Source organism: Carlito syrichta, unplaced genomic scaffold, assembly GCF_000164805.1.
Source record: "Carlito syrichta isolate Samal-C Ts95f unplaced genomic scaffold, Tarsius_syrichta-2.0.1 Scaffold314525, whole genome shotgun sequence".
NCBI lineage: Eukaryota > Metazoa > Chordata > Mammalia > Primates > Tarsiidae > Carlito > Carlito syrichta.
Genome location: NW_007258621.1, coordinates 1,202,436 through 1,217,356, shown reverse-complemented (window position 1 = coordinate 1,217,356; position 14,921 = coordinate 1,202,436). Strand labels below are relative to the sequence as shown.

Below are 14,921 nucleotides of genomic sequence, written 5' to 3'. Positions count from 1 at the left end.
TTTCCTTCCCTCCCTTCCTGTTATTTTTCTTTCTTCCTTCACTCCCTCCCTCCTTTCTCCCTTCCTTCATTCCAGCAGGGTCCACCCTGGGTCAAGCTCTGAACAAGATGCTGGAGACTCAGAGATGAGATAAACACGAGGCTTAAGAGGAGAGGCCTAGGTGGGAAGCAGCCTCAGCTGAAGGATGGGCTTTCTGATCGTGTCCCTTTTCCCTCTAATTTCTCTCCTCAAGCAGATTCCATTAACACAAAACTGGAAGGGCTAGAGGTGACCCAGGACCCAGGGTTTGTCTTCAAGAGGACAGAAGAAAGGGTGTGAGGGCCACAGAGCAGATGAGGGGTCTTCCGTTACTGGGGAGGCCCTGCTGGCTTGAGTGAGGCCGGAGCTTGGCACCTTGATGCTGGGCATCCTTGGGGTGACCCATATCAGTGGCACCAGGCCGGGATGCTATCCTCAGTACATGCACCTCAGAGCCTCAGTTTCCCTTTCAGACTCTTGGAAATATTTCTATATCCTCAGAAGCATGATGGCTAGAAGCCAAGTGCACTGTGGTTATCAGTGCAATCTACAGTCGGTAGAGGTCAAGAGCATGGCTTGGGGTCCAGTCCTGGCTTTGTTGCTTGCTAGCTGTGTGACCTGGGACAAGTGACTGCACCTCTCTGAGCCTTGGTTTCTTTATCAGGAAGACGGGGTGTTGTAAGGAGCCACATAAAGCATTGAGGATGGGGCCTGACTCACTTGGAGTGCTCAGTAGAGATGGACTAGCTTAACGAGACTTGCCATGGAAGGAGCCTCCTTCTCTGCTTCTGCAATTAAGCTGATTCTCTAGTGCTGAAATTGACTCCTGCTCCCCAGTCACATTCTCTTGCCGGGTTTCCCTTTAATTCCAGACACTCATTATGAGACTTCTAGGTTGAACTGACAGCATCCCATGGCCAGTGCTTTGTGACCCCGGGGAAGTTTCTGCACCTCTCTGAACCCCAGTTCCGTCATCTATGAAAGTCCTACTTACAAAGCAGAATTCACACAATCTCTGAAGAGGCTGAGGACTGTGTGAAGGTACTCTAGCTGCGTGCCCTGCAGTGGGAGGGCTTATCAGAGCACAGGGTGAGGCTGATCTGTGGGTCCAGATGGATGCCGGACTGAGGACCTTGACCTCTTTAGAACCCTCCTTCAGGGCAGCAAGCTGAGCAACCTGGATACTCTCCAAGAGGCAGCTTTTTAAAGTGACCGCTCCCAAGCGCCGAAGGTGCCGGAAGCTTCCAGATTCACCACCTCCCTCCCTCACACTCCCTCACATGCCGCCACCTTGCTCCTGGGATGAAGGGATGAGAGTGCCTCTAGAGTAAGCCTCACTTCTTCCTCCAGGGGACGGCCACTACCCCTGGACAACAGGGATGGCCCAGCAGGGAACTGGAAGAGAGGGGACGGGAGATGAAGTCTGTCTCCAAGAGGAAAGGAAGACAGACAGACAGGGCCACAGGACAGGAGCGACAGGCACCACTGTAGACCAGGGATGGCTTCAGTCTCTGTTCAGTCCCAAAGCCATGGACGGGTAAGTATGTCCCGGATGTGGGTGGCTTGGGCTGGAGATTCTTTACCCCCCCCACATCCAGGATGCCAAAGCTGGCATCTGTCCCACATGGAGCCTGTAAGGAGAGGTTGCTGGGAGGACGAGAATCTTCCAGGCTGCCGTGTGCTCCAAGGGATGCAAATCAACCCTGGCCTGCCAGCCCCGAGGAACCCCCAAGAACATTGTGTCTTTGGGCTTCCACTTCCTGACTTGGGACACCGATTCTTCACGAAGTCCTTATTTCAGCCCTTGGAGGGGCAGTTAGGCAATCTGTGGGAGGCACTTTGGGTGTAACAAGGATGGGGGTGGGGAGCTCTCCTGGCATCGTAAGGGGACGGAGGGAGCATCAGGGGTGGTGGCCGTCCTGCAACCCCAGGGACCAGCCCACCCAGAGAAAAAGGGTCCTGACTGCCACACAACCCTTGGCCTGCCACATATATAAAAGGCAGGCTTAAATTCCTGGATGGAGATCCCAACACTCTCCTATATAAGTGCAGCTTTAAAATACACTGCATTGGCCGGGCTCGGTGGCTCAGCCTGTAATCCCGTGCCTTTGGGAGGCTAAGGTGAGTGGATTGCCTGAGCCCGCGGGTTTGAGACCCGCCTGGGCAACTTGGCGAGACCTCATCCCTACAATAAATCAAAAATTAGCCAGGCGTGGTAGCGCACGCCTGTAGTTCCAGCTACTCGGAAGGCTGAGGCGGAAGGATTGCCGGAGCCCAGCAGGTCAAGGCTGCGGTGGCTGGGAGCGGCCACTGCACTCCAGTCTGGGTGACAGAATGAGACTCCAACTCAAAAAAAAAAAAAAAAATACACTGCATTTTCCATGCAAGTAGCTATTGGGTAAATTAAGGAAAGACTGAGTTACCCACTGTTGTATCAGGAGTCGTTCATTGTTTTAGAAGATCGCATCACCAAGGAGATGCTCCTGGTGGCGTCTGAGTAGCCAAAGCAACACACCGGTGTCAGTCTGCTTTGATGCCGTTGTGTTTGCAGCAATTTTGTGTTGGGTACAAACATCTGACCATTCCAGTGGAGTCATATCCCGGGTGTGGATACGTTCAATTGTAGGTTTTGAAAATTATAAGTCACTTTGATGCTGTCTCCTTTATGGTATAGTTATGGTATTATATTAATTTTAAAAATATAAAGGGTAAGTAGACTACACTATCCATGAGTTAGCTTCTGGTTGGTAAAGACATTTAAAAATACTTGTTAAAAAATGGAGAGGGGATTTGGGTCCAATCCCGGTGTGAGCCATTGAGCTAGGGGACATGTACTATTATTAAATATTATTCATCCTGGCTCAGTGCTGTGGCTCATGCCTGTAATCCTGGTACTTTAGGAGGCCAAGGTGGGAGGACTGCTTGAAACCAGGAGTTTGAGACCAGCCTGGGCGACGTAGTAAGACCCTATCTCTACAAAAAATTAAAAAATTAGCCAGGTGTGGTGGCATGTGTCTGTAGTCCCAGCTACTCGGGAGGCTGAGGTGAGAGAATCACGGAGCCCAGGAGTTCAAGGCTGCAGTGAGCTATGATTGTGCCACTACACTCCAGCCTGGGCGACAGAGACCTGCATACATTACTCATCCGTAGAATCTTCACCTAGGTGGGTTTCAAAGAGCCCTGCGCTGGCCCTGGGTCACATTTTCCCAAGCCTTACCTCCTCTGAAGCATTTTTTCCCCCGATTCTTTTGGGCAAACAACCTCATCACATGCAGGGTTGACATGGGGTTGCTGGGGGAACTGGGATGCAGTCCCCTGAGTTGAAAAATAGATGGGCAGGACCCCATGTCAGCCTGGCTTGGAGGGAGGGCCCTCACCCTTGGGGACACTAAGGCAGGAGTCTGCTCCCTTGAGACGGTGTCTGGTGAGGTCTCTCTGGGCCCAGCTACCAGGAGGGCCCCCGGGAAGTCCTTTACATCACATGGAGGCTGGCGTTCTGTGCCAAGCCTCTGTACCTTCCCAGGCTGTTGGCTGGGGAAGATGGTCCAGTGAGCTCTTTGCGGAGGGAGGGCCCAGTCCCCAATGAGAGAAGGGACAGTGTATCATGATCCTATGGGGGACTTTTCCATGGCACATAGAAAGATTCAGACTCCTGGGGTGCTGGAGGTGTGACTGAAATACAGCCCTGGGAATCCTGACACTCACCACTTCATGCCCAGCTGGGAATCGCAGTCTAGTCGATGGGACAGTAGACATGGTAGGGGTTCAGCTACCCAGGGGAGGGGACTCTGCCCACAGAAGGTAAGACAGAGCCCCTGTTGGGAATCCCTGCTCTCTTTGGGGGTAGGGGGGTGTTGAGGAGCGGGGTGGGTCATATAGGATTTAGAAGCAGGGGCTGTGCCTGGCACAGCTCTGGGGCGGGACATTTTCCAAGGTCTTCTGGAAAACAAGGCCAATGTCCTCGATTCTGGGTCCCACAGCTGTTTTAGGATCTAAGTCCTTGGAAGGAGACACCTGCGGGAGGCCCGGAAGATGCACTGGGTGAGCTGCTGGAGGGACCCCTGGGAAGTAGCAGCGCCCCCGAGGACTGGGTTCTGGCCTGGGAGGCCCCCAGGCTAATTGGGGGTAAAGCAGTTCTCTAATCCCTGCCAGCCCAGAGAACCCCATCCTGGCTTCCAGCACAGGAAATGGATGTCCAGGGTGACAGAGGCCCCCGAGCATCTGCTCCACCAAGAGGGTCACGCCATGGCCCACGTATTGAGGCCAAGACTCTCTGTCTTCCTCTTCCTGGAGGTGAGGATCGGAGGCACAGGGAAGACTCCAGACTGTCCCCAGGGAACTCAGAGGACAAGAGGGTGTTGGAGGGCAGGGGCTCAGAGGCAAGTGACTTTTTTTTTTTTGAGTTGGGGTCTCACTCTGTTGCCCAGGCTGGAGTGCAGCAGCATGATCATGACTCACTGCAGCCTTGACCTTCTGGGCTCAGGTGATCCTCCTGCCTTAGCCTCCCAAGTAGCTGGGACTACAGGCATATGCCACCACATCTGGATAATTTTTGGGGTCTTGCTAGGTTGCCCAGGGTGGTCTCAAATTCCTGGACTTAAGCAATCTTCCCACCTTGACCTCTCAAAGTACTGGGATTATAGGCGTGAGTCACCACAAATGACCTTTGTTTCCCCTCTGCCCAGGGTTATCTAATGAAGCTTCTATTTGTCTACTTGGAGAAGTAGGGGTCTTACTGGAATTGGCTCAATTTTCACCAAGGTATGGGAGGCCAGGAAAACCGTAGTATGCAATGGTGGGTTGGGATGGGCTGCTGCAGACAGAGGGGTCACCAAAGGGCAGTTTGGGGGTTGCCCCGTCTGGGAGGAGGCCTGGATCCCAAGCACCTCAAACACACGTATACTCCTACCTCACACCTTTGCATGGGCCATTCTCTCTGCTAGGAATGTTTTTCTCCCAGAAAGCTGCCAGGCTCCCTCCCTCCCTGTCTTCAAAAGCTCTCTATTTAAAATTTCCCTCTTCCCAATACTTCTGATCCCCTTCCCTGCTTCTTCTTCTTTTTTAAACTCCTTAGCATATATCACTAACATACAGTCATATAAAGCTTAACGATAGGTCACGTTCTGAGAAATGCAGTTAGTTGGTTTGATCATTGTGCAAACATCAGAGTGTATTCACACCACACCTAGGTGGCTTAGGCTTCTACACACTGAGGCTAGTTTAGCCTGTTGCTCTCCTGCTACAAACCTGCACAGCATGTTACTGTGCTGAATTCTATAGGCAATTGTAACACAATGGGAAGTGTTTGTGTATCTAAACATAGAAAAGGGACAGTAAAAATACAGTGTTAAAACCTTATGGGACCTATCCTGGGACCTCTGAGACACAGTTTACATATTTATCTTGTTTATCATCTGGCTTCTCCACTACACTGTAAGCTCCCCAAGGTCAGGGGCTTTGTCTGTTTCATTCACTGCTCTACCATGAGAGCCTAGGGCAGTGCCTAACACAAACTAGATCCTCAGTGAACATTTGGTAAAGGAAGGACTGAAGGGGCCCATGGAGCCATCTTTGTCCAGGTCCCTAAGGGGCTTCCTGGACAGTCCCAGACACTCAGGGGTTCCTGGGGAGGGGTCAGAAAATCTTGGTCTGGATTTCTGGGTGGCCCCAGACTGAGTCTCCCTCCTGGTGTGCCTAGACCCACCTTGGCAGCACTGAGGGCTTTAGGGTCAGTGGCAGACCTAAGATGAGCGTGGTTTCTCTCTCTCTCTCTCTCTCGCATCTCCTGATCCCACTCTTCTCTGACCGCCTGTCCCAGCTGCTGGTCTCTCCCCAGAGAAAGAGCTGCATCATCCACTGGGAGGCCAACTCTCCTCCCCTGGAGAATCAGAAAACACCAATCTGGCCAACACAGAGGGAGGGGCTGGGACCCAGCTCTTTAAGTTCTAGCCTCAGCGCCCACATAGCCCCAGCAAGACTGCTGTTTCTGGGAGTCAGGGCCAATTCCATACTGGATTCTCTTCTCCTTGATGACTTTACTCATCCTCGCTGGCTGTGGTGAGAAGGTTGGCCTAGGCAGCCGGGGCTTGGCTCTTCCCTTGTCTCTCCTCAGGGCCCCAGCATGAGCTACATGCTTCAGGGTGATGTGCACACACGTCTCTCACTCACAGGACAACCTCAGACCCCCTCCTCCCCCCTTTTTTTGTAGAGACAGGGTCTTCCTCTGTTGCTCAGGCTGGCCTTGAACTCCTGATCTCAAGTGATCTTCCCGCCTCGGCCTCCCAAAGTAACGGCATTACAGGCGGAAGCCACCATGCCTGTCTAGCCCCTCCTTTCTGAGCCTCAGTTTTCTCCCTTGTCAAACACGGATTGGAAAAATGCCCATCTTGTTAGGGACCCTAGAGGATTACCCGGGATAAAGATGGGGAGACACGCTGTCCTCCACCATGGTGATTAATTAGCTCTGGGCTTCGTGGCAAGAGATCCATACTAGAGGCAATGCCCACTGGTTTCATGGGATTGTAATTTTAAGTGCAGATGATGTGTAGGCGCGGGCATGTGAGACAGCCCTGGTGGGCCTCTGGGCTGTGAGGCTGAGTGTCAGAGCACGCATGCACACACGCACACACCTGTGGGGCTTACCTGTCCACCTGGACTCCTGTGTCTTTCGTCTCTGCCTTGGTGGGTCCCCCTCCCTTGACTCCCTTGCTCCCGCTGGTGAGGAGGTTCAGCACAGGCTCTATCTCTTTGAGCAGCTCGTTGCTCTCCCCTCCGCCTTGGAGGCGGGCCCTGACTCCTTTCTTGGTAGGGTCCTGGCCCGGGGGCCTGGGGGCCAGGCCGTTGGCGTGGGAGAGTGAGCCAGCTTCCTGTCCATTGTCTTGGGCATGCTGAGGCCCGTTCCCAGGACCTGAGGCCCCATCCCCCACCAGCGGCTGTTCCTTGCTGGCCGACGGCTGGTGGGACAGATCCACAGCTTTGGTGGGGGGACCCAGGGGCTGTGTCACCCGGATGGTCTTGGGGGTCCCGTCCCCAGCGAAGGTGGTCTCCAGGTGTGTGGTGAAGCCCTCGGGCCCCCTCAGAATGAGCACCACATGGGTCTCGGAGGCAATGCCCCTGAGCACCTCCAGGGCACTGTCATAGCTCAGGTCTACCAAGGGCCTGCCGTTGACCGCGAGGATGATGTCTCCCGCCTGGATGAGGCCGCTCTGTTCCGCGGCGCCCCCTCGAATCAGGTCGGAGATGATCACAGGCGGTTTGCTGACCCGTTCCTTCACCAGGAAGCCCAGGCCCCCGACTTTGCGCTTGAAGAGGCGGACAGAAATGACATTGGGTTGGATCTGCTGGACACTGAACATGTGATCCTCCATGGTGGCTGGCTTCCGAGAGTCCCGTCTGAAGACTTCAGAATGTATCAGGCCCAGATGATCTCGCCAGGAGGAACCAGGCTGCAGGCGACACCAAGAGCAGGAGCCAGGAGACGGGTGCTGCAGAGGCTTCAGCCTTCTCTGCCTCTGACGTCAACCCGGCGTCACCCACTCATTGCCGTTGGCCCATCGGTGGCATGATTTCATGCGTCTGCCTCTCTCCTTGCTCTCTGAGGGAATGACGGTTGACCAGGCAGACGTCAGGAGAGGCAGTGGGACGTGTCCCTAAGCAACAGGTCAGGCAGACTGGAGGACAAGTGTCTGGTGGATGTGTCTAGAAGTGACGTATGATAGATGTGAACTATTCTCTAGATATCTTGGTCGCCAGCCCGTTAGATGCAGATGAGATCTGGGGCTTCCTGAGCTGAAGAGAAGGAACAAGGGAGGGGGTGAAAAGAAAAAAGAGAGATACTGAAGTGGAGTGTCCAACACCACCTTCAAAACGAAGATGGAAAACACAGCCAACTGACAAAGTATGGCCATGAGACACTCCAGAGTTTTGAAGCCAACCTAGGAATGAAATCCTTCTTCCTGGAGGAGGATACCTTTCCCAGTTAGCTGCAAATTGCTGGGTTTCATTTCCACAATCAAAACCCTCAGACCCCAAAGACTTTCTCTAGGGGAACCATGAATAGTCAGCGCCAGGAATCGAATGACAAGAATTCTAAGACCTCTCTTATCTCTTTCCCACCGCAGTAAGTCACCACTCCAACTTGTCAAGCAGTCTTGTGCGCTCTACCTCATGCACTTTTCCCACTCACAGCTCAGGAGACCAGCAGGCACGGAATTTTGGGCTCGCCATTCCAGCCACTTCCAAAGGCCACTGGAAGGGAATGACCTGCTTTCCATGGGCCTGCTGATGAGGGATGCCAACTGGCCTCATGACCATTTCTGCAATTATTAGCTTGTTCCAAGTTCAAAATGATGGACTTGGTCACACTACAAACATTATAAATACCAACGAGATGGGTCCACACAAAATTGTGAAAGACACTTGTGCTCTACAGACCATCTGAAACTGAGGGAGAAACATTAGGAAGAGTGGAAGTCGGACCCATAGGGTTAGCATAGGCACAGTGTAGATGCTCACTGAACATTTGTTAATTGAAGAAGAAAAACCCCCAAAGATTAAACATAGCAGACACTCTCTGAGAACTTTGCTCTTGACACGTTTTTTCCTTTTTTTTCCTCTTTTGATCTTCATGATAACCCCTCCACAGATGAGGAAACCCGAGCTTGGAAAGGTTCAGTAACTTGTCCAAGGTCACATAGAGTATAATGGCCGAGGGAGGATTTGACCTTGAGCTTGTGAACATATACTCTAGCTATTTCAAATTCATATTCTAGCTATTTTCTCAGCTCCTAACTTTCCCCCTGAAATGTTGGCAACTTCCAAGTTGCCAATTCCCTCAAGTTCAGGAAAATAGGGTCTGGTCAGGGTACCAAAGGCCACCGGGGGGTCCAGCTGGAGATGCTGTGGCCCAGGTGAGGGGTGTGCACCTGTGGCATGTGTCCACGGGGCCATATGTGTGCATGGTATGATGTGTTTGGGGTGGGAAAGGTGACCTGTGGGCGTGGGCAGGTGGGTGGGGCCCTGGGTGGATGAGGGGGACCCTCAGATGGCTCCTTCATCGCTTTCCCTACCCCCACGTCCGTCCCAGCTCCATCTCCGTTCCAAAGTGCCTTCCTGCCAGCATCCTCACCACGCTTTAGCGCCATGAGGGAGCCCCCATCTGCCACGGCTAACACACTGACACTTCCTTGTTTCCTTGTTAGTGACTTCCCAGGGTCACTCCAGGGTGTGAGGCAGCTGACACGCTCCTGCCACCTCTGAGAGCAGCAGGTGGGTGCAGAAACCCCTCCTATAGGGAGGTCCCACTTCCCAGATTCCCTCAAGAGGGTGGTTAGCAAGTTCAGCCTCCCCTTGGCAGCCTGCATTATGTAACTCCACCGGCCCCTCTGCGTGGGTTAGGAAATAATGAATACCCAGACCCAGCCCGGGCTGCATTCTCCATCTGGCGTCGCTCCGTGTGTGTGTTTCTCTCTGTGTATTCATGCATCGCCTGCATGCTGTGTCATTTCTCTGCTGTGTGTGGCCCGTGTGTCGCGGCTGAGTGTCTTTCGGCATCTTGTTTTTGGGGTTCTGATTTGCACGGAGAAACACCTAGGACCCCCATGTCCCTCCTTGCTGGGGCAAATCAGCCCTCTCGCTCCTTGCTTCATTACCTCTTCCCGGGCCTCACCTCTTCTGGGTACCAAACCCAGGATGCTCATTGTCTAGTTGGCAGCAGAGGCAGTGGTGCCTTTCCGGGTTTGGCACTGGGCTCCATTATTTACTGAAAGAAGGGACTGGAAGGCGACCTCTTGGGGAGGAAAGGACCCTAAGTTTGCTTCCTCCAGACGCTGGCTCAGGACAGACCTTACCAAAGGACAAAGACCAAAATTGGCCTTTGGTGCACTTTGCTTAACAAAAGAGAAAACAGACATAGAACAATGCACAGCCCTTCCCCCTCCCCCGCGACTCTCAGCGTGTCCCTGCGATGCTCAGCTGCTTTCTAGAATCAGGGAGGGCTCTTGGCTGGTGCTTGAGAAATCAGGGTGTTGTTTCTCTCTCACACCTTGGTCCTAGAAAGAAAACCTCATCTTTGGAAGGAATTGGAAAGAGGCTGGGCTGGGAAGAGGCAGGGATATTCATCATTTGCTGGGAGACAGACACAGAGAGGGAGGGAGAGAACAAGCTGTGTGTCTCTGCACTGTCCATTGTCAATCATAATCTTTGTTTTTCTTCTTTCTGAGTCAGGGTCTTACTCTGTAGCCCAGGCTGGAGTTCAGTTACATAATCACGACACCCGGCTAATTTTTTTTTTTCTTTTTAGAGATGAAGTCTTGCTATGTTGCCCAGGCGGGTCCCGAGCTCCTGGGCTCAAGCAATCCTCCTGCCTCAGCCTCTCAAGGTGCTGAGATTACAGGCATGAGCCACCGTGCCCAGACCAATCATAAACTTAATACCAATTCCTCTACACTCTCTCTGTCTCCTTCTCCTACCAAAAGAACATCCTCATCTGCTATCATATTTTTCATTCATGTCTTGACCAAGGCCAGGTTCGGCTATCCCCCTTATACAGATGAATAAGTTAAGCTGCGCTAGGGATAACCCCTTGTCCCAGTCTTAAATGTCCAGTGTCTGTGAGACTTCTCAGGGATGGCTGGCCACCCTACAGTCACAGGGACGTTTCTTAAGGTCCTTCCTGGCTCTGTCTGGGTATTTCTGGGTGAGTTCTTTATTTTCTCTGAACCTCAGTTTCCTTATCTGTGAAGCAGAGTCAGTAATAATGACTATGTTTCTGGGTACCTGGGAGGATTAAATGAAATAGTGAATGCAGGGAACTTAGCAATGTCACAGGGTGACTGCACAGAAAAAGTGGTTTCCTATTATTCTCATGTAATAGATAAGGATTTGGATTTCCTGGTTTTTAATTCAGGGCAATTTCTACTCTATCATGGTCCTGCCAAAGGTTCTTCAGGCATCCTATAGAAAAGGGGTCCTTCCCTGGAAATCGCACCAAGGAATCTCTCGACAGCCACAGTGGGGGGCACTGTCTGCAAAGAGGTGGGTGCCGGGTGGAGCAGCCTTGCAACCCAGCCTCCACCCTCAGGAACTGGGATTTTAAACAAATCACATATGCATGCCTGCCAGAATACATACCATGGAAACAATACTTGGACCCGAGCCTCCTTCGAGTAGTTCAGTGGTTTCGGGTGTATTTATTTCATTTACCTCGCTGCGAGAAAATGAGGGGCTGACTACCGGGGCAGCGGGGCAGCAGGGCGGCATGCCAGCCAGGAGGAGGGAGCCAAAATAGGCCAGTGCCTGCTACTCCCTCCTTGTTGCATGACCTCGGGCGAGCTGCTCCCACCCTGAACCTCATTTCTGCAACAGGAGGAATGGTGACAGCAGTTTCTGTGACTGAGTGTTGACTGTGTGCTGAGCATGGAGTCTGAGCCCTCTGCAGGGGTGGCTTATTTAATCTTTATAGCCACCGTGGGAAGTGCCTTTTTTGGGGATTTTGTGTTTGCTTTTCAGAGACGGGGTCTCGCTTTGTTACTCAGGCTGGAGTTGAACTTCTGGGCTCAAGCAATCCTCTCACTTCAGCCACTTGAGTAGCTGGTACTACAGCTGCACACCACCATACCTGGCCTTTATTTTTTTTTTGAGTCGGAGTCTCACTCTGTCACCCAGGCTGGAGTGAAGTGGCTCCACGGGCTCCACACCCTTTGCTCACTGTAGTCTTGACCACCTGGGCTCAGGTGATCCTTACCCCTCAGGCTCCCAAGTAGCTGGGACTACAGGCATGCATCACTACACTAGGCTTTTTTTTTTTTGTAGAGACAAGGTCTTCCTATGTTGCCCAGATTGGTCTCAAACTCCTGGGCTCAAGTGATCCTCCTGCCTCAGCCTCCCAAAGTGCTAGCATCACAGGTCATTTTTAAATTTTTGTAGTGATGGGGTCTCACCATATTGCAAGAGCTGGCCTTGAACTCCTGGTCTCAAGCAAAATCCTCCTGCCTCAGCCTCCCAAACCTCTGGGACCATAGGCATGCTACAGCACCCCGTTCATTAGCGCCATTTTTATCCCCACCTTACAGACTGATGAGATGGATAAGGTTTAGATACGTAAACTGAGGAGGTAGCCTTGAGGCTAAGCAAGTAGATTCTGAGCATTCGCTATGGTCAAACACAGTCTTAGTAACAAGTAGATTCTGAGCATTCGCTATGGTCAAACACAGTCTTAGTAACAATCTCATAACACTATGCCTCCCTTCTTTTTCTCTGCAAAGCACCTCCTCATCCATGGATCTGGATCACATTCAAATGCCCCCATTATACAGATGAGGAGATGAAGCTCTCATAGGGAGACCCGCTTGTCTTGGTTTGCCCATGCCCCGCTTGTCTTGGTTTGCCCTTCTGTTTTCAGCACTGACAGTTGGAGAACGTCAGGGTGAAGAGGAGACCTAAAGATCCTCTAGCCTAGATCCCCCATTCAAAAACGAGGAAACAGAGGTCTAGAGACTCAAAGGGCTTGCTCAACATGGACCAGCCACCACTGGGCATCCAGAGCTGTGCTGTCCAATATGGCAGCTGCTGGCCAGAAGGGGCCATGGGGCACCTGAAAGGTGGCTGGTCTGGTTGAGATGTCCTGTAAGAGTAAAATGCACATGGGCTCTCAAAGACTAGTGTGAGAAAGGACACGTTTAAACATCGCGATTATTTTAAAATATTGGTCACATGTTGAAATGATGTTGTTATGGATACAGTGGCTTAAATAAATTGTCAAGAAAATTAATTTCCCCTATTGCTATTTACTTTTTTTTTTTTTTGAGTTGGGGTCTCACTCTGTCACCCAGGCTGGAGTGCAGTGGTGGGATCATGATGATCCTGGTTCACGGCAGCCTTGACCTCCTGGGTTCAGGTGATCCTTCCACTTCAGCATCCTGAGTAGCTGGGACTACAGGCGCATGCCATCATGCCTGGCTAAATTTTTTATTCTTTTTTTTTTTTGTAGAGATGAAGTTTTGCTATGTTGCCCAGGCTGGTCTCGAACTCCTAGGCTCAAGCGATCCTCCCACCTCAGTCTCCCAAAGTGCTGGGATTACAGGCATGAGTCACTGCACCCCACCCTTTTACTCTTTTTAATGGAACTATTATACGATCGAACATTACACAAATGGCTCATGTCACATTGTCACCAGGCAGCATGGATCTAGAATGCTACCACTGTTCTGCCCTGTAGCCTACTGTCCCTTGGTCTCCTCAAGAATCTAGACACCTTAGCCAGGCAGATGATATTTCTTAGAGTTCTCCCTTCTAAAGACACCAGAAAAATGACAAAGGAGGTTTGCAAATATCTTGCTACCTTTAGAGGCTGTCCACTGGGAATAGGTATGGTGGGGTGGGATTGGAAGAGAGAGAGAAAATCCACTTGGAACCACGTGGAGAGAGAGGCCAGGGTGGGGTGCCACCTGGGATAACAGTTCTGTGTCCGAAATCTGCCTTCCGAGTGTATGTTGAAATCGAACCCATCTGTCCAATAAGTGTATCATTAAAAAGAGAGGTGGATTTCAAGTCACACATAAGAAATGAGCTCCAAGATATACTATTAGGTGATAAAAGAAAGGCACGAATTAGTAAATTCTGTACATGTAAATGCAGGGATTATTCTGGAAGAAATGCATGTCAACAGTTGCATTCTAAGAGAACTATTAGAAGTCAGAAGTGGGAGGGAGTCATACTTTGCACTGAGTACCTTTTTTTCCTATTTGAATATCATGTAAATTTTAAAAATCACATGTGTATCACCTTTTAAATGAACAATAGTAAAGAAAACAAAACACAGCCTGTGAACTCGTGACTGTTTTCAGTTTGCACACCCACAAAAATCTCTAATGGAGTTACAGCCCTGCTTTCTGTCTCCCTCCAATCTCATTTAAAAACACGTTCCAAGTCCTGTAAGTCTCCAAAAACAAAACAAAATACTGCCACCCCCAACACAAACAAAAGACTGAAAGCGTAAACCCAACTGTGTGCTTCTTAAAAAAACAAAACAACCAACTTTTTTACATTTCCTGAGCTGCTAATTTGCAGTCTTTTCCTGGAGAGATCACCACCTGGGAATCAAGCTGAAGTGTTCTCTCCCACGCTGGTAAGTCAGGGCTGCAACCCCCACCCCCCAAATCAGGGGGGTAAGATGGCATTCTGTACCTTAGGAATCCCAAAGACACACAACCCCTGGTCTAAGTGTCTCTCCAGCTGTGGCATTCCCCCAGATTCACGGTTACAGTTTGCCCGTAAGGACTTTGATCTTCCCAGGTCCAATGCCCACATCTCGGAGTAGGAACAGACTCTGCTGAGAGCTAGGAGCATAAGTATTGACAATGATTATTTAAAATTTGACATCCTGTTGCTGAGGGTCTGGGAAGCCTGCACTCTCTTACATGACTGCTTAGTACAGCCTCTTTGAAGAGCAGTTTGACAATATCTACCCAAAATGTAAAATACACATACCCGTGGCTTGGTAGTTCCAATTGTAGGAATTTCTCCTGCAAATAAACTATAAGGAACATCCTTAAACACACACACACACACACACACACACACACACACACACACACGACTCTACCTTGTAGAGTTGTTCAGAATATCGAGAGATTGGAAAAACCTAAGAACTATCAATAGAGGACTACTCAAGAAACTACAGTAAATTCGTACAATGCGATTCTGAGCAGACATTAAATAAGCAGGGGGTTAGATCTAAGCACCAATGGGGAATGGTCTTCAAGCTATATTGTTAAATTTAAAAGCAAGAAGCACACTGATAGATATATTTATATATCTTTCCTACAGATCCATCATGCTTCCATATAAGCTTGGAGATGTACTGAAAACCTCTGGACAAATACCCAGCTCTCATTAACAGTGGT

General features: G+C 50.7%; 1 protein-coding gene across 1 annotated transcript in view; it reads right to left on the bottom strand.

The window, feature by feature from the left end:
• The window catches only part of LOC103274137 (nitric oxide synthase, brain), a 71,053-nt gene that overhangs the window by 35,811 nt on the left and 20,321 nt on the right, over positions 1-14,921 (bottom strand). Inside the window, exon 2 of the mRNA XM_008071605.2 lies at positions 6,661-7,806. Within this exon, the coding sequence (XP_008069796.1) occupies positions 6,661-7,385 (725 nt within the window). The 5' untranslated portion in view covers positions 7,386-7,806. The remainder of the gene's footprint in view (positions 1-6,660; positions 7,807-14,921) is intronic.